The sequence below is a fragment of the Lithobates pipiens genome, unplaced genomic scaffold (genome assembly GCF_037356315.1).
Source record: "Lithobates pipiens isolate NorthernLeopardFrog02 unplaced genomic scaffold, aLitPip1_a1.2 Scaffold_1, whole genome shotgun sequence".
Classification (NCBI taxonomy): Eukaryota; Metazoa; Chordata; class Amphibia; order Anura; family Ranidae; genus Lithobates; species Lithobates pipiens.
The window spans coordinates 171,838,136-171,856,202 of NW_027507685.1; the positions used below are offsets into that span (position 1 = coordinate 171,838,136).

The following is an 18,067-nucleotide window of genomic DNA, read 5'->3' on the forward strand; positions in this document are numbered from 1 at the left end:
ACAGTGCAATTCACTAGCTACTAGCTAGCTACTACTAGGTCCACAAAGGTCCTTTTTAAGGACTGGTATAGGTGTACTATTTGGTGTGCAGTATATAGGGGTGTAATACATGTATAAAATACTTGCACATATAGAAAGCATAGTATAGTGCATTTCCACTGTGCAGCATTGTGACTGCTGAGCGGTTCTGCAGCGATACTACAAAGAGTGACAAATGCAATTAGAAAAAAGTATTATAACTGGTGTGATGGACCAATGGCCTCCCAAAACAACAGATTGAAGCGGGGTGTTATATACCATCTTCCACATATACTGCACTTCTCTAGAGACTTTTGTCACAGGGTTATTTAAAAAATGACAGGCAGAGGAAGAGGCAGGGCCTTCCACAGGGGTGGTAGGGATAGGGCAGGAACAACAGGCTTGAGCCAAAGTGGCAAACTGCAGAAGGTGCGTTCGATTACGTCAAAGGATGCACCAGACTTTGTTGAGTGGCTCACTCAGCCTTACTTTTCTGCACCCTCCTCATCCTCTCGATCTGCACCCTCTTCTTCACTCTCTGCTATGTGCACCCCCAAAGACACTACCACCAACACCACCATATACCCTCCGCTTGAGTCACAGGAATAATTTTCCGATCCATCACAAGACATTGACCATGTGCAGCCACTCTTGGCATTGGATCAGGAAGAGGAGGTAGCAACAACTGCCACTCAGTAGTCTGACAACAGTACCCAGATCAGCCCAAGGAGGAGGTTGGTCCCCGGTGTTGCTGCCTACTCCGAGATCTCTACTTATAGCGGTGGGGAAGGTGACGACGATGATGACGTGTCTAGTGATGTCACGTGGGTGCCCACAAGAGAGTAAGAGGAGGGGAATTCAGAGGGAGATATGGACCAGCAGATAGGGAGGAGAAGCAGGCGGAACTTAGATTGCACAGGAGGGACAAACCAGACTGCTAATGTATCAGGAGCGAGGCATCAACCATGTACGGTCACATCTGGCGCTCCCAGGACGCCGGCACATGGCTCCACAGTGTGGGCTTTTTTTTAAGGTGTCCGCTGCTAACAATGGTGTTGCCATCTGCAGCCTTTGCAATCAACGCATAAGTCGCGGTAAACCCAACACTCACCTAGGGACGACTGCCTTAAGAAGGCACATGATCTGCCATCACTGAGCCCAGTGGGAGCAACGGAACCCACAAAGCCACACTCTAGGCTCTCACCATCCAGCCTCATCTTCTACTTCTCCTTCTCCTCTCTCCGCACAATTGTCCTCCACTCCACCTTCCATCATGCCGTCCTCACGTTTTTTCTGGAAAAAGGCAGGCTTCCGCGGGCTAAATGTTCGAGCATAGAAAAATGACGCCGGGTTAACACTCTTGCCCAACGGTCGACGGCTGGCTTGTCAGAACTGATAGCCCGCCAACTACTGCCATATAAACTGGTGGACTCGGAGGCCTTTCGATAATTTGTGCCCATTGGAACACCACAATGGAAGGTCCCAGGAAGGAAGTATTTCTCAGAGAAGGGCATCCCAGAGCTATATGGCCATGTTCAGCGGCAAGTGAATGTATCTCTGGCACACAGTGTCGGTGCTAAGATACATCTGACCACAGACACGTGGTCTAGCAAACACGGGCAGGGAAGGTATATAACTTTTACTGCCCACTGGGTGAACCTTCTGACGGCCGTCAAGCAATGTAACCCGTGGCACCCATGTAGATTTTGTTTTACTGCCACGGATTGCATGCAGGCCTGCCTCTTCTTCTCCTCCTCTGACTCCATCCTCCTCCCTCTCCTCAGCTGACTCCTCCTTTTCCGCTGCTAGCGTCTATTCCACTGCGCCACCCAAGATCCCCAGAACCTATTCTACATGCCAGGTGAGACATTGCCATGCTGTGCTGCGTCTGTTGTGCCTGGAAGCCAAGAGCTACACTGGCCCTGCACTCCTTTCAGCTTTGCGTTCACAGGCAGATCAGTGGCTAACACCGCTCAATTTGACAGATGGTAAAGTGGTGTGTGACAATGGTGCCAATCTGCTTAGCGCATTTAAATAGGGCAAAATTACACACGTGCCATGCATGGCACACATCTTAAACTTGGTCGTGCAGCGATTCGTTGTCAAATACCCGGGGGTTCAGGACATTTTGTGGCAGGCAAGGAAAATCTCGTCCCATTTCAGAAGATCTTACAGGGCCATGGCTCGCCTTGCTGACATTCAGCGGCGACACAGTCTGCCGGTCAGACGTCTTGTTTGCAATTGCCCAACGCGATAGCACTCAACCTTCTATATGCTTGATAGGCTGCTCCAGCAGAAACTTGCAGTTAACGACTGCCTGTATAAACTCTGCAGTAGAACAGGTTCTGGGGAGCTTGTTTTTTTTTTTCACCGCGCCAGTGGCTGCTCATGCGCGATGCATGCAGACTTCTGCGGCCATTTGATGAGATCACCAAACTGGTCAGTTGCAGCCATGGCGCCATCAGTGACATCGTACATTTTGCCTTCTTTATGGAGCGTGCATTGCGTCGTGTCAATGATCAAGCCATGGAGGAGCAGGAGCAGGAAGATGAGGAAGTCCCAATGCTGGATGAATTCCCGGGGGGCTACTCGATCTGAGACAAGTCAACAAGAGGAGTCTGAAGAGGAGTCGCAAGAAGAGCATGCTTTAAACCTTTCTGGGATCCCTGTTGTCCGTGGATGGGGAGAGGAGAATGAAGAGGACAACATTATGCTGGATGATGAGCAGGAGCCAGGCCACCACACCGCTTCCAGTTTAGTGCAAATGGGGGGCCTTCATGCTCCAGTGTTTTAATAGGGACCCCCGTATAAAAAGCATAAAGGTCAAGGACCAGTACTGGGTGGCAACGTACTTGGACCCCCGGTACAAACACAAAATGGCGGAAATGTTACCACCATCACAGAGGGCTGTCAGAATGGAGCACTTCCAGGCCGTGCTTCGAGAAATGCTGCATTCTGCTTTTGCGTGCGCTGGCAGAGGAATTCCCACTCCCAGAGAGGGTTGCGGTTACCAATCCAACAGCGCCTGCAAGAAGAGGGCGTCTTGAAGATGTGTTGGTGACTTCTGATATGAGATCATTCTTACAGCCGACCAGTCGACAGGTCTCATCCGGATCCAGCATCAGGGAACGCCTAGACCAACAGGTGTCTGACTACATCGGGTTAACGGCCGATGTGGACGCTCTGAAGTGATGAACCCCTGGACTACTGGGTAGACAGGCTTGACCTCTGGCCAAAGCTTGCCCAATTTGCAATGGAACTGTTGGCTTGCCCCTCGTCCAATGTCCTGTCCGAAAGGACGTTCAGCGCAGCAGGGGGGATCGTGACCGATAAGCACACTCGCCTAGCTCACGACAGTGTTGACTACCTCACATTTCTAAAAATGAATGAGGCATGGATCTCGGAGGAATTCACCGCATGTGACCAGTAGACCATGTATATGCTTAACTCTATAAATGATTTATTTAATCTAGCACACGGACCTTTTTTCTACCTTTTTGGCTCATTTCCTTGTACAAAAAAAGCACACCATACTATATGCCCATACGCTCCTGTTTGAAGAGGCTGAGCGGTGTCATATTTTTGGGTCCCGCAGCGAGTTGCTGGTGTCAGTGTGGTGTCAGTGCTCTCTATCACGGTGCTGGTGTGGTGTCAGTGCTCTCTATCACGGTGCTGGTGTGGTGTCAGTGCTCTCTATCACGGTGCTGGTGTGGTGTCAGTGCTCTCTATCACGGTGCTGGTGTGGTCTCAGTGCTCTCTATCACGGTGCTGGTGTGGTCTCAGTGCTCTCTATCACGGTGCTGGCGTCGGTTCCCTCTATCACGGTGCTGGCGTCGGTTCCCTCTATCACGGTGCTGGCGTCGGTTCCCTCTATCTCGGTGCTGGCGTCGGTTCCCTCTATCTCGGTGCTGGCGTCGGTTCCCTCTATCTCGGTGCTGGCGTCGGTTCCCTCTATCGCGGTGCTGGCGTCGGTTCCCTCTATCGCGGTGCTGGCGTCGGTGCTCAGTCTCTATCGCGGTGCTGGTTTCAGGCAGAGATGGCAGCGGAGAAGCCAATCGACAGGCAGTGCCAGCCCCATGGCTCAGGATCAGCACTGGACTGGCACCACCAGACCACCGCAGTGGAGCCCTGCATAGGTGGGGTTAAGGGCTGGGCAGAGGAAGGGGCTTAAGCACAGGTTGGCACACTGGGACACTGGCACAGGACTGCGCTGCCCTGACTGTGGCACTGATCATCTCCTGCACCCCCTTCATAGCCTGCCCTGACCTTGCCTCTCCTCCATGGCCTTCATGCGCTCCTGAATTGTCAAAATTTCACAAATAAAAAAAGAATGCTTGTCGTTATCGATCCCAGATTCACTTAATACTTTTGTTATGTCAGTGTCCATGTTGTGCGACTATGTGTGCACAGCTAGTAAGTATTTTGAGGCTGAAAATATGACCTGGAGGTTTTTAAGGTTCCCCTGCCATTAAAGTCAATGGGGCCCACCACGAACCTTGTGGTTCGCAAACTTTTGGCCACGTTCGCGTTTGCGAAACGTCCCGTTGGAAGGTCGTCCATCACTACAAATTATATGATGGGTATAGATGACCTCTGGAGTTTAATGTATGAAAACTTTCCCGGCATTCCTTTTTAAAAGGGTATTTTCACTCAGGGGGCATGTAGATCACCGACTCATGTGACCACTGCGATTTGCCTATCATTACTAGCGCATGGAAGCTGTTTCGACAGCTCAGTTACTGTGCTGGGAGTGTGCAATGACTGCACAGAAACCTCAACCACCCATGGGTGCATTTGTGAAGCATGTGGACAGCAAGGGAACCTACAAAACAGCCTCTCTGAAACATTTCCCTTCTAGGCCTTGCAGGTCCAAGCCTTGACAATAGCCCTGTGAAATTTGTGCTTTCAATCAATAATATTGAAGGAAGAGGCATAGACCAAGGGAAAGGGACTGACTAAAGACGTAGCAGACTGTATCTGTTACGGGTCAAGGGGCAGAGGGGACCCAGCACTGTCAGGCTACATAGCTGTAGCAGATAGAAAATAGGTTTGGATGCAATAAATGTATTCAGTTTGTATACCTCCTATATGATTGTTTTGAAAGCCCCCCCCCCCCCTTTATTTTTATTTATTTATTTTTTCTCTGCTAGGTGGATGCATAGAGCCAGGTGGTCCCTAAAAAGCCCAGCTCTGACCTTCCCCCCATTCCCTCAAAATTGATCACCCACTCCGCGGGGAGGGGGGGTTCTTTTTTCCTTGTTGTATTTTTTGTACTTGCCTTTTCTGAAGGCTAAAGCCCAGTAATGCAAACCTGCAGGGTCCCCTTTGTCATTTACTCTCCTTTTTGCTGGCCATATAGGATGTATGCCACTCTGCACTGGTTTACTGTAGATCAGGGGTCTGGTCTCCAAACAGCGGCCCAGGGGAAAGATGTGGCCCTTTGCTTGCCTTTATCTGGCTCTTAGGGCACTGTTCTTCCCACTGATAAAAAAGCACCATTCCTTCCACTGATACCAATGATAAGGCACCATTCCTTCCACTGACACCAACAGTGGGGCATAATGCCTACCAGTGACACCAACAATTTTTTATTTTTTTTTGCTGATACCACTGATTGGGTACTAGTCCTCTTGCTGACAAAATTGATGAAGCACGATCCCTCCTACCAGTACCAACAATACCAATGCGGCACTATTCCTCCTATGGACCGCAGGTACGAAGTAATTTGTACTCCAACTGACCACCAAACCTGAGGCCGTTTTTACTTCCTCAGACGTGGGTCTTTTCTAGTCTCACTGGTTAGTCTGGCCCCCCTAAGGTTTGAAGGACAGCAAACTGGCACTTTGTTTATAAAGTTTGGAGATCCCTACTGTAAATGAAGGGCACCACAATGACTCTCTTCATAGGGCAGGGTCATGATACTCTACATTCACTGTAGAGTCATTGGTCTTCTGTGTTGAGTAATGTTGGACATCGTTCAGCCAAAAGCCTGGAAACATCTTGTGGCAAAATAAGAGGCTTTTTCGCAGATGGCTCTGGATTGGAGGTAGAACGGTAAATTAAAAACATTTTGGCTCAGAGCTGGGCTTTAACATTTTTACTAGGGGTTTTATTCACACATAGCTGTGACTCTGGCACACAGATTTAAATGTAGGTCTCGGGTCAAGCTTTGGTTGACTTTTCTTATATATATATTTTTTTCTTTTTTTTTCTTTTTTTAAATTTTTTTTTTTTTTTTACACTTGAGGTGGCTGTTTGTGATAACGAGGAAGCAATGGCTAATAAGAGTCACATAAAAATCCTGCTATTGTCGGCCTTTTTTCTGTGGAGTGTCAGGAGTGATCCAGATGCCAGCATCTTGGAGAAGGGGAAGACCCAGCTGCTGGCTCTTCAGAACTTTGCTCAGCACCCCCGCTATGGAGACTGCTGGCGTAGAGCCCTGCACAGGGTGGATGTGGGCTGCAAGCAGCTGAATGAGGAGGAGCAAAGCCGCATCGCTCTGGCATTCACTCACTGCCATCTAGAAAGGTAAAGACACATGTATATTAAAGTAGATGTGTTTTATAATTCCAAGAGTTTCACATGTATTAGAGCTGCATGATTCTGGGAAAAAATGAGCATCTCGTTTTTTTTTGTTTTTTTTTTTGCTTAAAATAAAGATCATGATTCTGAACAACTTTTTTTATTTTTTTATTTTTAAAGATTTACAAACCCTGAACATTAGGTTATCAAAGAATATGGCAATAAAATCAGACATGCTACTTTCTTATTCAATCAAATTTAAAGAAATGTAATGAAAATAATGTAATGTGTAAAGGGAAAAAAAATGACTATTAAAAAATATTGTTTTTTTTTTTTTTTTTTTAATTACACTTTTTTATTTTTTTTATAAAATAGAAGTAAATAAAATAAAAAAAAGCAGGAAAATAATAATTAAATGGAGAAGGAGAATTAGGAGTTAATAAGGCTGATTCACTTAAATTTAAAGGGGTTATAAACCCTCAGTTTTTTCACCTTAATGCGTAGGATGCATTAAGGTGAAAAAACTTCTGACAGTGACCGTCCCCCCAGCCCCCCATTTTACTCACCTGAGTCTGTTTGTTCCCTCGGTGGAGACATGCTCTACCTCTCTGCTTGGGGTTCTTGGCTCTTGATTGGATAGATTGATAGCAGCGCAGTCATTAGCTCCCGCTGCTGTCAATCAAATTCAATGCCACGGGGACGGGGCTGAGTCTGGCATTCTGTGTCTATGTACGCAAATGCTGGACTTGGGAGGGTGCCCCCAAGGTAAACCCCCAGAGAGAGTGCTTTTCCTAGGGGGTTTACCGATGTGAGGAGGAGCCACAGGCTCGGGGGGACCCCAGAAGATGAGGGTTGGGGCCACTCTGTGCTAAACCAACTGCACAGTGGAGTGGTATGATATGTTTGTAAACCTTCATTGTTATTTAAAAAAAAAAAAAAAAAATCACTTTAAGGGTTTAAATGAGATCAATTTAACAAAATCAGAAAAATCCTTTGTGGATGTTGGCTTGTATTTCTCAATGAACTACTAGGGTGCTGTTGAGTGCTCTAGGTAGTTCATTGTTTGTTCCTGTCATTTTGTGATTGCCTGCCCATACGAGGTACCAGCAGACTGATTACACTAACCGTTTGCAGAAGCCCTGCAATGCACCCATGATCTGCTGATCACAGGTGCAATGCTTTGCAGGCTCCTAGTAAAAAAAAAAAAAAAATACACATTTCCTTTATACCTGCAAAAAGATATGCATTTATTGTGGGGTTTTTGCGTTGGTGTTTTTTTCTTTATTTTTTTTTACACAAAGTTGAACTTTATTCATTTAAATGTATATCTAAGAAGCATTGAACTTTTTTTTTCTTAACCTTTTTAACATAGGGGAACCCTTGAAGTAAGACAAAACCAGAGAAAATCCCCAGCTCAACTCACCAACCAGTCTGCTTACCAACCAAATTAACCTGTCCAACAGTATGCCCTAAAACAGGGGTTTAGTCTGCACACATTTGCAAATGCAGGCGTAAGCTGCAGAGCCACTTAACGGCACACTGTATTACCTGCAGCCCTAACCCTTGTACATTTATGAGTAGTGATGGCCAAACGGTTTGCCCGGCGGTCGTTTTGCGGCGAATTTCGGCTGTTCGCGATTCGCCCAATCGGCGGACTATTGCCGCCTTTCGTCCGGCGGACTTCCGTGTTTACTGTGTAAAAGAACTTTGACCTATGATGACACATCCATCATGGGGTACAGGACAGCCAATTGAGACATTACAGCACATGGACATTCCCCCTAACTTATAAATACACCCGATCCGGCGGCCATTTTACATTCTTTCTTCTGTCACTATAGGGAGAGGTTGCTGTGTGGAGCAGGGAGAGATTGCAGTGACCCAAATCGCTAGCTATTTGGTACACAAAAGTTATTTTCAGGACTTGGATAGGTGTTAGGTGTATATAGGTTTGCTGTGCTACTGATTGTTGCAGTAGCCTGAGCATCTTTTGTCAGTTTAGAGAAAGGGACAGAACGGTGTGTCTGCTGTAGGGACAGTCAGTTTAGTCATTAGCTGTTACTATCGGGCCCACAAAACTGCTGTTCCAGTAGCCTCTCTTTTGTCAGTTTATATAGGGACAGGCAGGAAGCAGTGTGTGAGGCCGTGAGGGTCAGTTTAATCAGTAGCTGTTACTATATTAGGTCCACAAAGGTTCTTTTCAGGACTGGTATCAGTGGTATGGTAATAGGCTTGTACACGTATAATATTCTTTCTTCCAAATATAGAAAGAATATTATACTTGACTGCTGCCCTTCTGCTGCAGTCTGCTAATCATTCACAACCTACTCGTTCCACAAAGGTCCTTTATAAGGACCGGTAATAACCTGGTGTAGGGTGCTATAGTACATAGGGTTGAGTAAGGTACAGTCTGCTATTCTAAAAGGACTGGTATAGGTCCACAATACATAGGGTTGAGGTGCACTACTGCTGACCGCTGCCCTATACTGCAGCAGTCCTTCATCGGTATAGGGACAGAGTTTTGTCACAGGGTCATTTAAAAAATGACAGGCAGAGGAAGAGGCAGGCCCTTCCGCAGGGGTGGTAGGGGTAGGGCAGGAGCAACAGGCTTGAGCCAAAGTGGGAAGTTGCAGAAGGTGCGTTCAATTACTTTAAAGGACGCACCAGACTTGGTTGAGTGGCTCACTCAGCCTTACTCTTCTGCACCCTCCTCATCCTCTCGATCTGCACCCTCTTCTTCACTTTCTGCTATGTGCACCCCCAAAGACACTACCACCAACAACACCACCACATACCTTCCGCTTGAGTCACAGGAATAATTTTCCGATCCATATCAAGCCATTTCTGATGCGCAGCCACTCTTGGTATTGGATCAGGAAGAGGAGGTTGCAACAACCGCTACTCAGCAGGCTGACGACAGTACCCAGATCAGCCCAAGGAGGAGGTTGGTCCCCGGTGTTGCTGCCTACTCTGAGATCTCTACTTATAGCGGTGGGGAAGGTGACGTCGATGATGACGTGTCTAGTGATGTCACGTGGGTGCCCACAAGAGAGGAAGAGGAGGGGAGTTCAGAGGGAGATATGGACCAGCAGATAGGGAGGAGAAGCAGGAATAACTTACACTGCACAGGAGGGCCAAAGCAGACTGCTAATGTATCAGGAACGAGGCATCAACCATGTACGGTCACATCTGGCGCTCCCAGGACACCGGCACATGGCTCCGCAGTGTGGGCTTTTTTTAACGTGTCCGCTACTGACAATAGCGTTGCCATCTGCAATCTTTGCAGTCAACGCATTAGTCGCGGTAAGCCCAACACTCACCTAGGGACGACCACCTTAAGGCACATGAGCAGCCATCACCGAGCCCAGTGGGAGCAACGGAACACACAAAGCCACACTCCAGGCTCTCACCGCCCAGCCTCGTCTTCTACTTCTACTCTCTCCTCACAATTGTCCTCCACTCCATCTTCCATCACGCCAAGCTCACGTTTTTCTGTAAAAAGGCAGGCTTCCCTGGGCCTAATGTTCGAGCGTAAAAAAATGATGACGCCGGATAACCCTCTTGCCCAACGGCTGACGGCTGGCTTGTCAGAACTGATAGCCCGCCAACTACTGCCATATAAACTGGTGGACTCGGAGGCCTTTCGCAAATTTGTGGCCATTGGAACACCACAATGGAAGGTCCCAGGAAGGAAGTATTTCTCAGAGAAGGGCATCCCAGAGCTATATGGCCATGTTCAGCGGCAAGTGAATGTATCTCTGGCACACAGTGTCGGTGCCAAGATACATCTGACCACAGACACTTGGTCTAGCAAACACGGGCAGGGAAGGTATATCACTTTTACTGCCCACTGGGTGAACCTTATGATGGCCGTCAAGCATGTAACCCGTGGCACCCGTGTAGATTTTGTTTTACCGCCACAGATTGCATGCAGGCATGACTCTTATTCTCCTCCTCCTCCTACTCCATCCTCCTCCCTCTCCTCCTCGGCTGACTCCTCCTTTTCCGCTGCTAGCGTCTCTTCCGCTGCGCTGCCCAAGCTCCCCAGAACCTATTCGACATGCCAGGTGAGACGTTGCCATGCCGTGCTGTGTCTGTTGTGCCTGGAAGCCAAGAGCCACACTGGCCCGGCACTCCTTTCAGCTTTGCGTTCACAGGCAGATCAGTGGCTAACACCGCTCAATTTGACAGTTGGTAAAGTGGTGTGTGACAACGGTGCCAATCTGCTTAGCGCATTGAAACAGGGCAAAATCACGCACGTGCCATGCATGGCACACGTCTTAAACTTGGTCGTGCAGCAATTCCTTGTCAAATACCCTGGGGTCCAGGACATCTTGCGGCAGGCAAGGAAAATCTCGGCCCATTTCAGAAGATCTTACACGGCCATGGCTCGCCTTGCTGACATTCAGCGGCGACACAATCTGCCGGTCAGACGTCTTATTTGCGATTGCCCGACGCGATGGAACTCAACCTTCTATATGCTTGATAGGCTGCTCCAGCAGAAACGTGCAGTTAACGTCTACCTGTATGAACTCTGCGGCAGAACAGGTTCTGGGGAGCTGGGGGTTTTTTCACCGCGCCAGTGGCTGCTCATGCACGATGCATGCAGACTTCTGCGGCCATTTGAGGAGATCACCAAACTGGTAAGTCGCAGCCATGGCGCCATCAGTGACATGGTACCTTATGCCTTCTTTATGGAGCGTGCATTGCGTCGTGTCATTGATCAAGCTGTGGAGGAGCAGGAGCGGGAAGATAAGGAAGTCGCAATGCTGGATGAATTCCCAGGGGGGGCTACTCTATCTGAGACAAGTGAACAACAGGAGTCTGAAGAGGAGTCCGAGGAGGATGGTGCCGGGGCGGATGAGGAGGAGCAAGAAGAGCATGCTTTAAACCTTTCTGGGATCCCTGTTGTGCGTGGATGGGGAGAGGAGAATGAAGAGGACGACACTATCCTGGATGATGAGCAGGAGCTAGGCCACCACACTGCTTCCACTTTAGTGCAAATGGGGGCCTTCATGTTCCAGTGTTTTTAATAGGGACCCCTTTATAAAAAGCATAATGCCCCGTACACACGAGCGGACTTTTCGACATCCAAACTCCGACGGACTGAGTCCGGCGGACTATCCGATCGTGTGTGGGCTGCAACGGACTTTAGCGAAGCTAAAGTCTGACGGACTTTAGAAATGAAGCATGCTTTAAATTTTCCCGACAGAACTCCGCCGGACCCGGTCCCCTTTGAAAAATCCGCTCGTGTGTGTGCTACTCCGACGGACTAAAACCGACGCTAGGGCAGCTATTGGCTACTGTCTAGGAACTTCCTACGTCGAATCCAGTCGTACGTCATCACGTTCGACTCCGTCGGAGTTTGGTGTGATGGTGTGTGGTCAAGTCCGTTCGGTCGAAAAGTCCGCCAGAACTCCGGCGGAACTCCGGCGGAACTCCTTTGGAGGTCTGTCAGACTTAATCCCTCTCGTGTGTACGGGGCATAAGGGTCAAGGACCAGTACTGGGTGGCAAGGTACTTAGACCCCCGGTACAAACACAAAATGGCGGAAATGTTACCGCCGTCACAGAGGGCTGGCAGAATGGAGCACTTCCAGGCCTTGCTTCGAGAAATTCTGCATTCTGCTTTTGCGTGCGCTGGCAGAGGAGCAATTCCCACTCCCAGAGAAGGAGTTGCGGGTACCAATCCAACAGCGCCTGCAAGAAGAGGCCGGTTTGAAGATGTGTTGGTGACTTCGGATATGAGGTCATTCTTTCAGCCGACCCATCGACAGGTGTCATCCGGATCCAGCATCAGGGAACGCCTAGACCAGTGATGGCGAACCTTGGCACCCCAGATGTTTTGGAACTACATTTCACATGATGCTCAACTACACTGCAGAGTGCATAAGCATCATGGGAAATGTAGTTCCAAAACATCTGGGGTGCCAAGGTTCGCCATCACTGGCCTAGACCGTCAGGTGGACGCTCTGAGGAGTGATGAACCCCTGGACTACTGGGTGGGCAGGCTTGACCTCTGGCCAGAGCTTGCCCAATTTGCAATCGAACTGTTGGCTTGCCCCTCGTCCAGTGTCCCGTCCGAAAGGACGTTCAGCGCAGCAGGGGGGATCGTGACCGATAAGCGTACTCGCCTAGCTTACGACAGTGTTGACTACCTCACATTTCTAAAAATGAATGAGGCATGGATCTCGGAGGAATTCAACACATGTGACCAGTAGACCATGTATATGTCTATAAACTATTTTTTTAATCGAGCACAGAGACCTTCTTTCTTCATTTGGCTCACTTCCTTGTCCAAAAAAAAGCACACCGTACTATATGCCCGTACCCTCCTCTTTGAAGAGGTTGAGCGGTGTCATATTTCTACTGGGGCTGCTTATTATGAGGGGCTGCCACCATCCCTGTGCTGTGCTGACATCCTCGTGGAGCTTTACCTCTGCTGTGCATATTATGAGGGGCTCCCACCATCCCTGTGCTGTGCTGACTTCCTCCTGGGGCTGCTTATTATGCGGGGCTCCCACCATCCCTGTGCTATGCCGACTTCCTCCTGGGGCTGCTTACGGTGCTGCTGTCAGTGCTCTCTATCACGGTGCTGCTGTCAGTGCTCTCTATCACGGTGCTGCTGTCAGTGCTCTCTATCAGGGTGCTGCTGTCAGTGCTCTCTATCACGGTGCTGCTGTCAGTGCTGTATATCACGCTGCTGATGTCAGTGCTCTCTATCAAGGTGCAGGTGTCATTGCTGTATGTCACACTGCTGGTGATCATCTCCTGCACCCTCCTCTTTGCCTACCCTGGTCTCTGACCTTCCCTCTCCTCCATTACCTTCATGCGCTCCACAGTCCTGAATTGTCACAACAATTTCCCATATAATAAAAAAGAATGCTTGTAGTTGTCGATCCCAGATTCACCTCATACATGTGTTATGTCATTGGCCATGTGGTGGGACTATGTTTGCACAGCTATTATTTTGTGGCTGCAAATTTGACCTGTAGGTTTGCGAAGTTCGCCTCCCATTGAAGTCAATAGGGCCCGCCGCGAACGTTCCGGTTCGCGAACTATCGGCCGCGTTCGTGGTCCGCGTTCACGAAACGTCCCGTCGGAAGTTCGTCCATCACTATTTATGAGTATATAAAAACACTTTTTTCCTCTTATGGGACTTTAAATGAAAAATTGTATCAAAGTATGAATTTTTTTATTAGAAAGTTTAAAAACATGAATAACAGAGCAAAAAGATGCACAATAATTACTAGCTGATGTACACAAAACTACAGTGCTATATACTAACACAGCGGGGATCATTACACCACATTTATAGATCCCAAATCAATATTAGGACCAAAAAGGCCTGACCCTTTTCAAGGCTGTTAGAAGGTAGAACCTCTTCTTAAGGGGCTGATGGTGCAGTCTATCCTCATTAGTGATGGTGGAACTTCCGACGGGACGTTTCGCGAACGCGGCCGATAGTTCGCGTAACGTTTGCGGCGGGCCCCATTGACTTCAATGGGAGGCGAACTTTGCAAACCTACAAGTCAAATTTGCAGCCACAAAATAATTACTAGCTGTGCAAACATAGTCCCACCACATGGCCAATGACATAACACATGTATGAAGTGAATCTGGGATCGACAACTACAAGCATTCTTTTTTTTTTTTTATATGTGAAATTGTGCCAATTCAGGACTGTGGAGCGCATGAAGGCAATGGAGGAGAGGGGAAGGTCGGGGTAGGCAAAGAAGAGGGTGCAGGAGATGATCACCAGCGCCGTGACATACAGCACTGACACCAGCGCCGTGACATACAGCACTGACACCAGCGCCGTGACATACAGCACTGACACCAGCACCGTAAGCAGCCCCAGGAGGATGTCAGCATAGCACAGGGATGGTGGGATCCCCTCATAATAAGCAGCCCCAGTAGAAATATGACACCGCTCAACCTCTTCAAACAGGAGGGTACGGGCATATAGTACGGTGTGCTTTTTTTGGACAAGGAAGTGAGCCAAATGAAGGAAGAAGGTCTGTGTGCTTGATTAAAAAAATTGTTTATAGACATATACATGGTCTACTGGTCACGTGTTGAATTCCTCCGAGATCCATGCCTCATTCATTTTTAGAAATGTGAGGTAGTTAACACTGTCGTGAGCTAGGCGAGTACGCTTATCGGTCACGATCCCCCCTGCTTCACTGAACGTCCTTTCAGACAGGACACTGGATGAGGGGCAAGCCAACAGTTCGATTGCAAATTGGGCAAGCTCTGGCCAGAGGTCAAGCCTGCCCACCCAGTAGTCCAGGGGTTCATCACTCCTCAGAGCGTCCACATCGGCCGTTAACCCGATGTAGTCGGACACCTGACGGTCTAGGCATTCCCTGATGCTGGATCCGGATGAGACCTGTCGATGGGTCTGCTGAAAGAATGACCTCATATCCGAAGTCACCAACACATCTTCAAACCGGCCTCTGGCAGGCGCTGTTGGATTGGTACCCGCAACTCCTTCTCTGGGAGTGGGAATTGCTCCTCTGCCAGCGCACGCAAAAGCAGAATGCAGCATTTCTCGAAGCAAGGCCTGGAAGTGCTCCATTCTGCCAGCCCTCTGCGACAGCGGTAACATTTCCGCCATTTTGTGTTTGTACCGGGGGTCTAAGTACGTTGCCACCCAGTACTGGTCCTTGACCCTTATGCTTTTTATACGGGGGTCCCTATTAAAACACTGGAGCATGAAGGCCCCCATTTGCACTAAAGTGGAAGCAGTGTGGTGGCCTGGCTCCTGCTCATCATCCAGGATAATGTTGTCCTCTTGATTCTCCTCTCCCCATCCACGCACAAAAACGGGGATCCCAGAAAGGTTTAAAGCATGCTCTTCTTGCTCCTCCTCATCCGCCCCGGCACCATCCTCCTCTGACTCCTCTTCAGACTCCTGTTGTTCACTTGTCTCAGAGTAGCCCCCCCCAGGAATTCATCCAGCATTGCGACTTCCTCATCTTGATCAATGCACGCTCCATAAAGAAGGCATAAGGTACCATGTCACTCGTGGCGCCATGGCTGCAACTGACCAGTTTGGTGATCTCCTCAAATGGCCGCAGAAGTCTGCATGCGTCGCGCATGAGCAGCCACTGGCGCGGTGAAAAAAAAAACAGCTCCCCAGAACCTGTTCTGCCGCAGAGTTCCTACAGGTAGACGTTAACTGCATGTTTCTGCTGGAGCAGCCTATCAAGCATATAGAAGGTTGAGTCCCATCGCGTCGGGCAATCGCAAATAAGACGTCTGACCGGCAGATTGTGTCGCTGCTGAATCTCACCAAGGCGAGCCATGGCCGTGTAAGATCTTCTGAAATGGGCCGGGATTTTCCTTGCCTGTCGCAAGATGTCCTGGACCCCCGGGTATTTGACAAGGAATCGCTGCACGACCAAGTTTAAGGCATGTGTCATGCATGGCACGTGTGTAATTTTGCCCTGTTTCAATGCGCTAAGCAGATTGGCACCATTGTCACACACCACTTTACCAACTGTCAAATTGAGCGGTGTTAGCCACTGATCTGCCTGTGAACGCAAAGCTGAAAGGAGTGCCGGGCCAGTGTGGCTCTTGGCTTCCAGGCACAACAGACACAGCACGGCATGGCAACGTCTCACCTGGCATGTCAAATAGGTTCTGGGGAACTTTGGCGGCGCAGCGTAAGAGACACTAGCAGCGGAAAAAGAGGAGTTAGCCGAGGAGGAGAGGGAGGAGGATGGAGTAGGAGGAGAAGAGGAGCCAGGCCTGCATGCAATCCGTGGCAGTAAAACCAAATCTACACGGTGTCACGGGTTACATGCTTGACGGCCGTCAGAAGGTTCACCCAGTGGGCAGTAAAAGTGATATACCTTCCCTGCCCGTGTTTGCTAGACCACGTGTCTGTGGTCAGATGTATCTTGGCACCGACACTGTGTGCCAGAGATACATTCACTTGCCGCTGAACATGGCCATATAGCTCTAGGATGCCCTTCTCTGAGAAATACTTCCTTCCTGGGACCTTCCATTGTGGTGTTCCAATGGCCACAAATTTTCGAAAGGCCTCCGAGTCCACCAGTTTGGCAGTAGTTAGCGGGCGATCAGTTCTGACAAGCCAGCCGTCAACCGTTGTGCAAGAGGGTTATCCGGCGTCATCATTATTTTACGCTCGAACATTAGGCCCACGGAAGCCTGCCTTTTTGCAGAAAAACGTGAGCTTGGCGTGATGGAAGGTGGAGTGGAGGACAATTGTGAGGAGAAGGAGAAGTAGAAGACGAGGCTGGACGGTGAGAGCCTGGAGTGTGGCCTTGTGTGTTCCCTTGCTCCCACTGGGCTCGGTGATGGCTGCTCATGTGCCTTCTTAAGGCAGTCGTCTCTAGGTGAGTGTTGGGCTTACCGCGACTAATGCGTTGACTGCAAAGATTGCAGATGGCAACACTATTGTCAGCAGCGGACACGTAAAAAAAATTAAAATAAAAAAAAAATAAAAACACACTGCGGAGCCATGTGTCGGCGTCCTGGGAGCGCCAGATGTGACCGTACATGGTTGATGCCTCGCTCCTGATACATTAGCAGTCTGCTTTGTCCCTCCTGTGCAATGTAAGTTATTCCTGCTTCTCCTCCCTATCTGCTGGTCCATATCTCCCTCTGAACTCCCCTCCTCTTCCTCTCTTGTGGGCACCCACGTGACATCACTAGACATGTCATCATCAACGTCGCCTTCCCCACCGCTATAAGTAGAGATCTCGGAGTAGGCAGCAACACCGGGGACCAACCTCCTCCTTGGGCTGATCTGGGTACTGTCGTCAGACTGCGGAGTAGCGGTTGTTGCTACCTCCTCTTCCTGATCCAATGCCAAGAGTGGCTGCGCATCAGAAATGTCTTCATATGGATCGGAAAATAATTCCTGTGACTCAAGCGGAAGGTATGTGGTGGTGGTGTTGTTGGTGGTAGTGTCTTTGGGGGTGCACATAGCAGAGAGTGAAGAAGAGGGTGCAGATCGAGAGGATGAGGAGGGTGCAGAAGAGTAAGGCTGAGCGAGCCACTCAACCAAGTCTGTTGCGTCCTTTAAAGTAATTGAATGCACCTTCTGCAACTTCCCACTTTGGCTCAAGCCTGTTGCTCCTGCCCTACCCCTACCACCCCTGCGGAAGGGCCTGCCTCTTCCTCTGCCTGTCATTTTTTAAATGACCCTGTGACAAAACTCTGTCCCTATACCAATGAAGGACTGCTGCAGTATAGGGCAGCGGTCAGCAGTAGTGCACCTCAACCCTATGTATTGTGGACCTATACCAGTCCTTAAGGAATAGCAGACTGTACCTTACTCAACCCTATGCACTGTAGTATGCTATACCTTACCAGTCCTTATAAGGACCTTTGTGCAACTAGTAGGTTGTGATTAGCAGACTGTACCTCAGTCCCTATACTCATAAAGGACTACTGCAGCAGAAGGGCAGCAGTCAAGTATAATATTCTTTCTATATTTGGAAGAAAGAATATTATACGTGTACAAGCCTATTACCATACCAGTCCCGAAAAGA

At 49.1% G+C, this 18,067-nt stretch overlaps 1 protein-coding gene across 1 annotated transcript in view; it reads left to right on the forward strand.

Moving 5' to 3' along the window:
• The first annotated feature begins 6,271 nt into the window (after nt 1–6,271).
• Nucleotides 6,272–18,067, forward strand: part of LOC143988504 (uncharacterized) — a 71,379-nt gene continuing 59,583 nt past the window's right edge. The window contains exon 1 of the mRNA XM_077488127.1: nt 6,272–6,546. Coding sequence (XP_077344253.1) covers nt 6,293–6,546 — 254 coding nt within the window. The 5' untranslated portion in view covers nt 6,272–6,292. The remainder of the gene's footprint in view (nt 6,547–18,067) is intronic.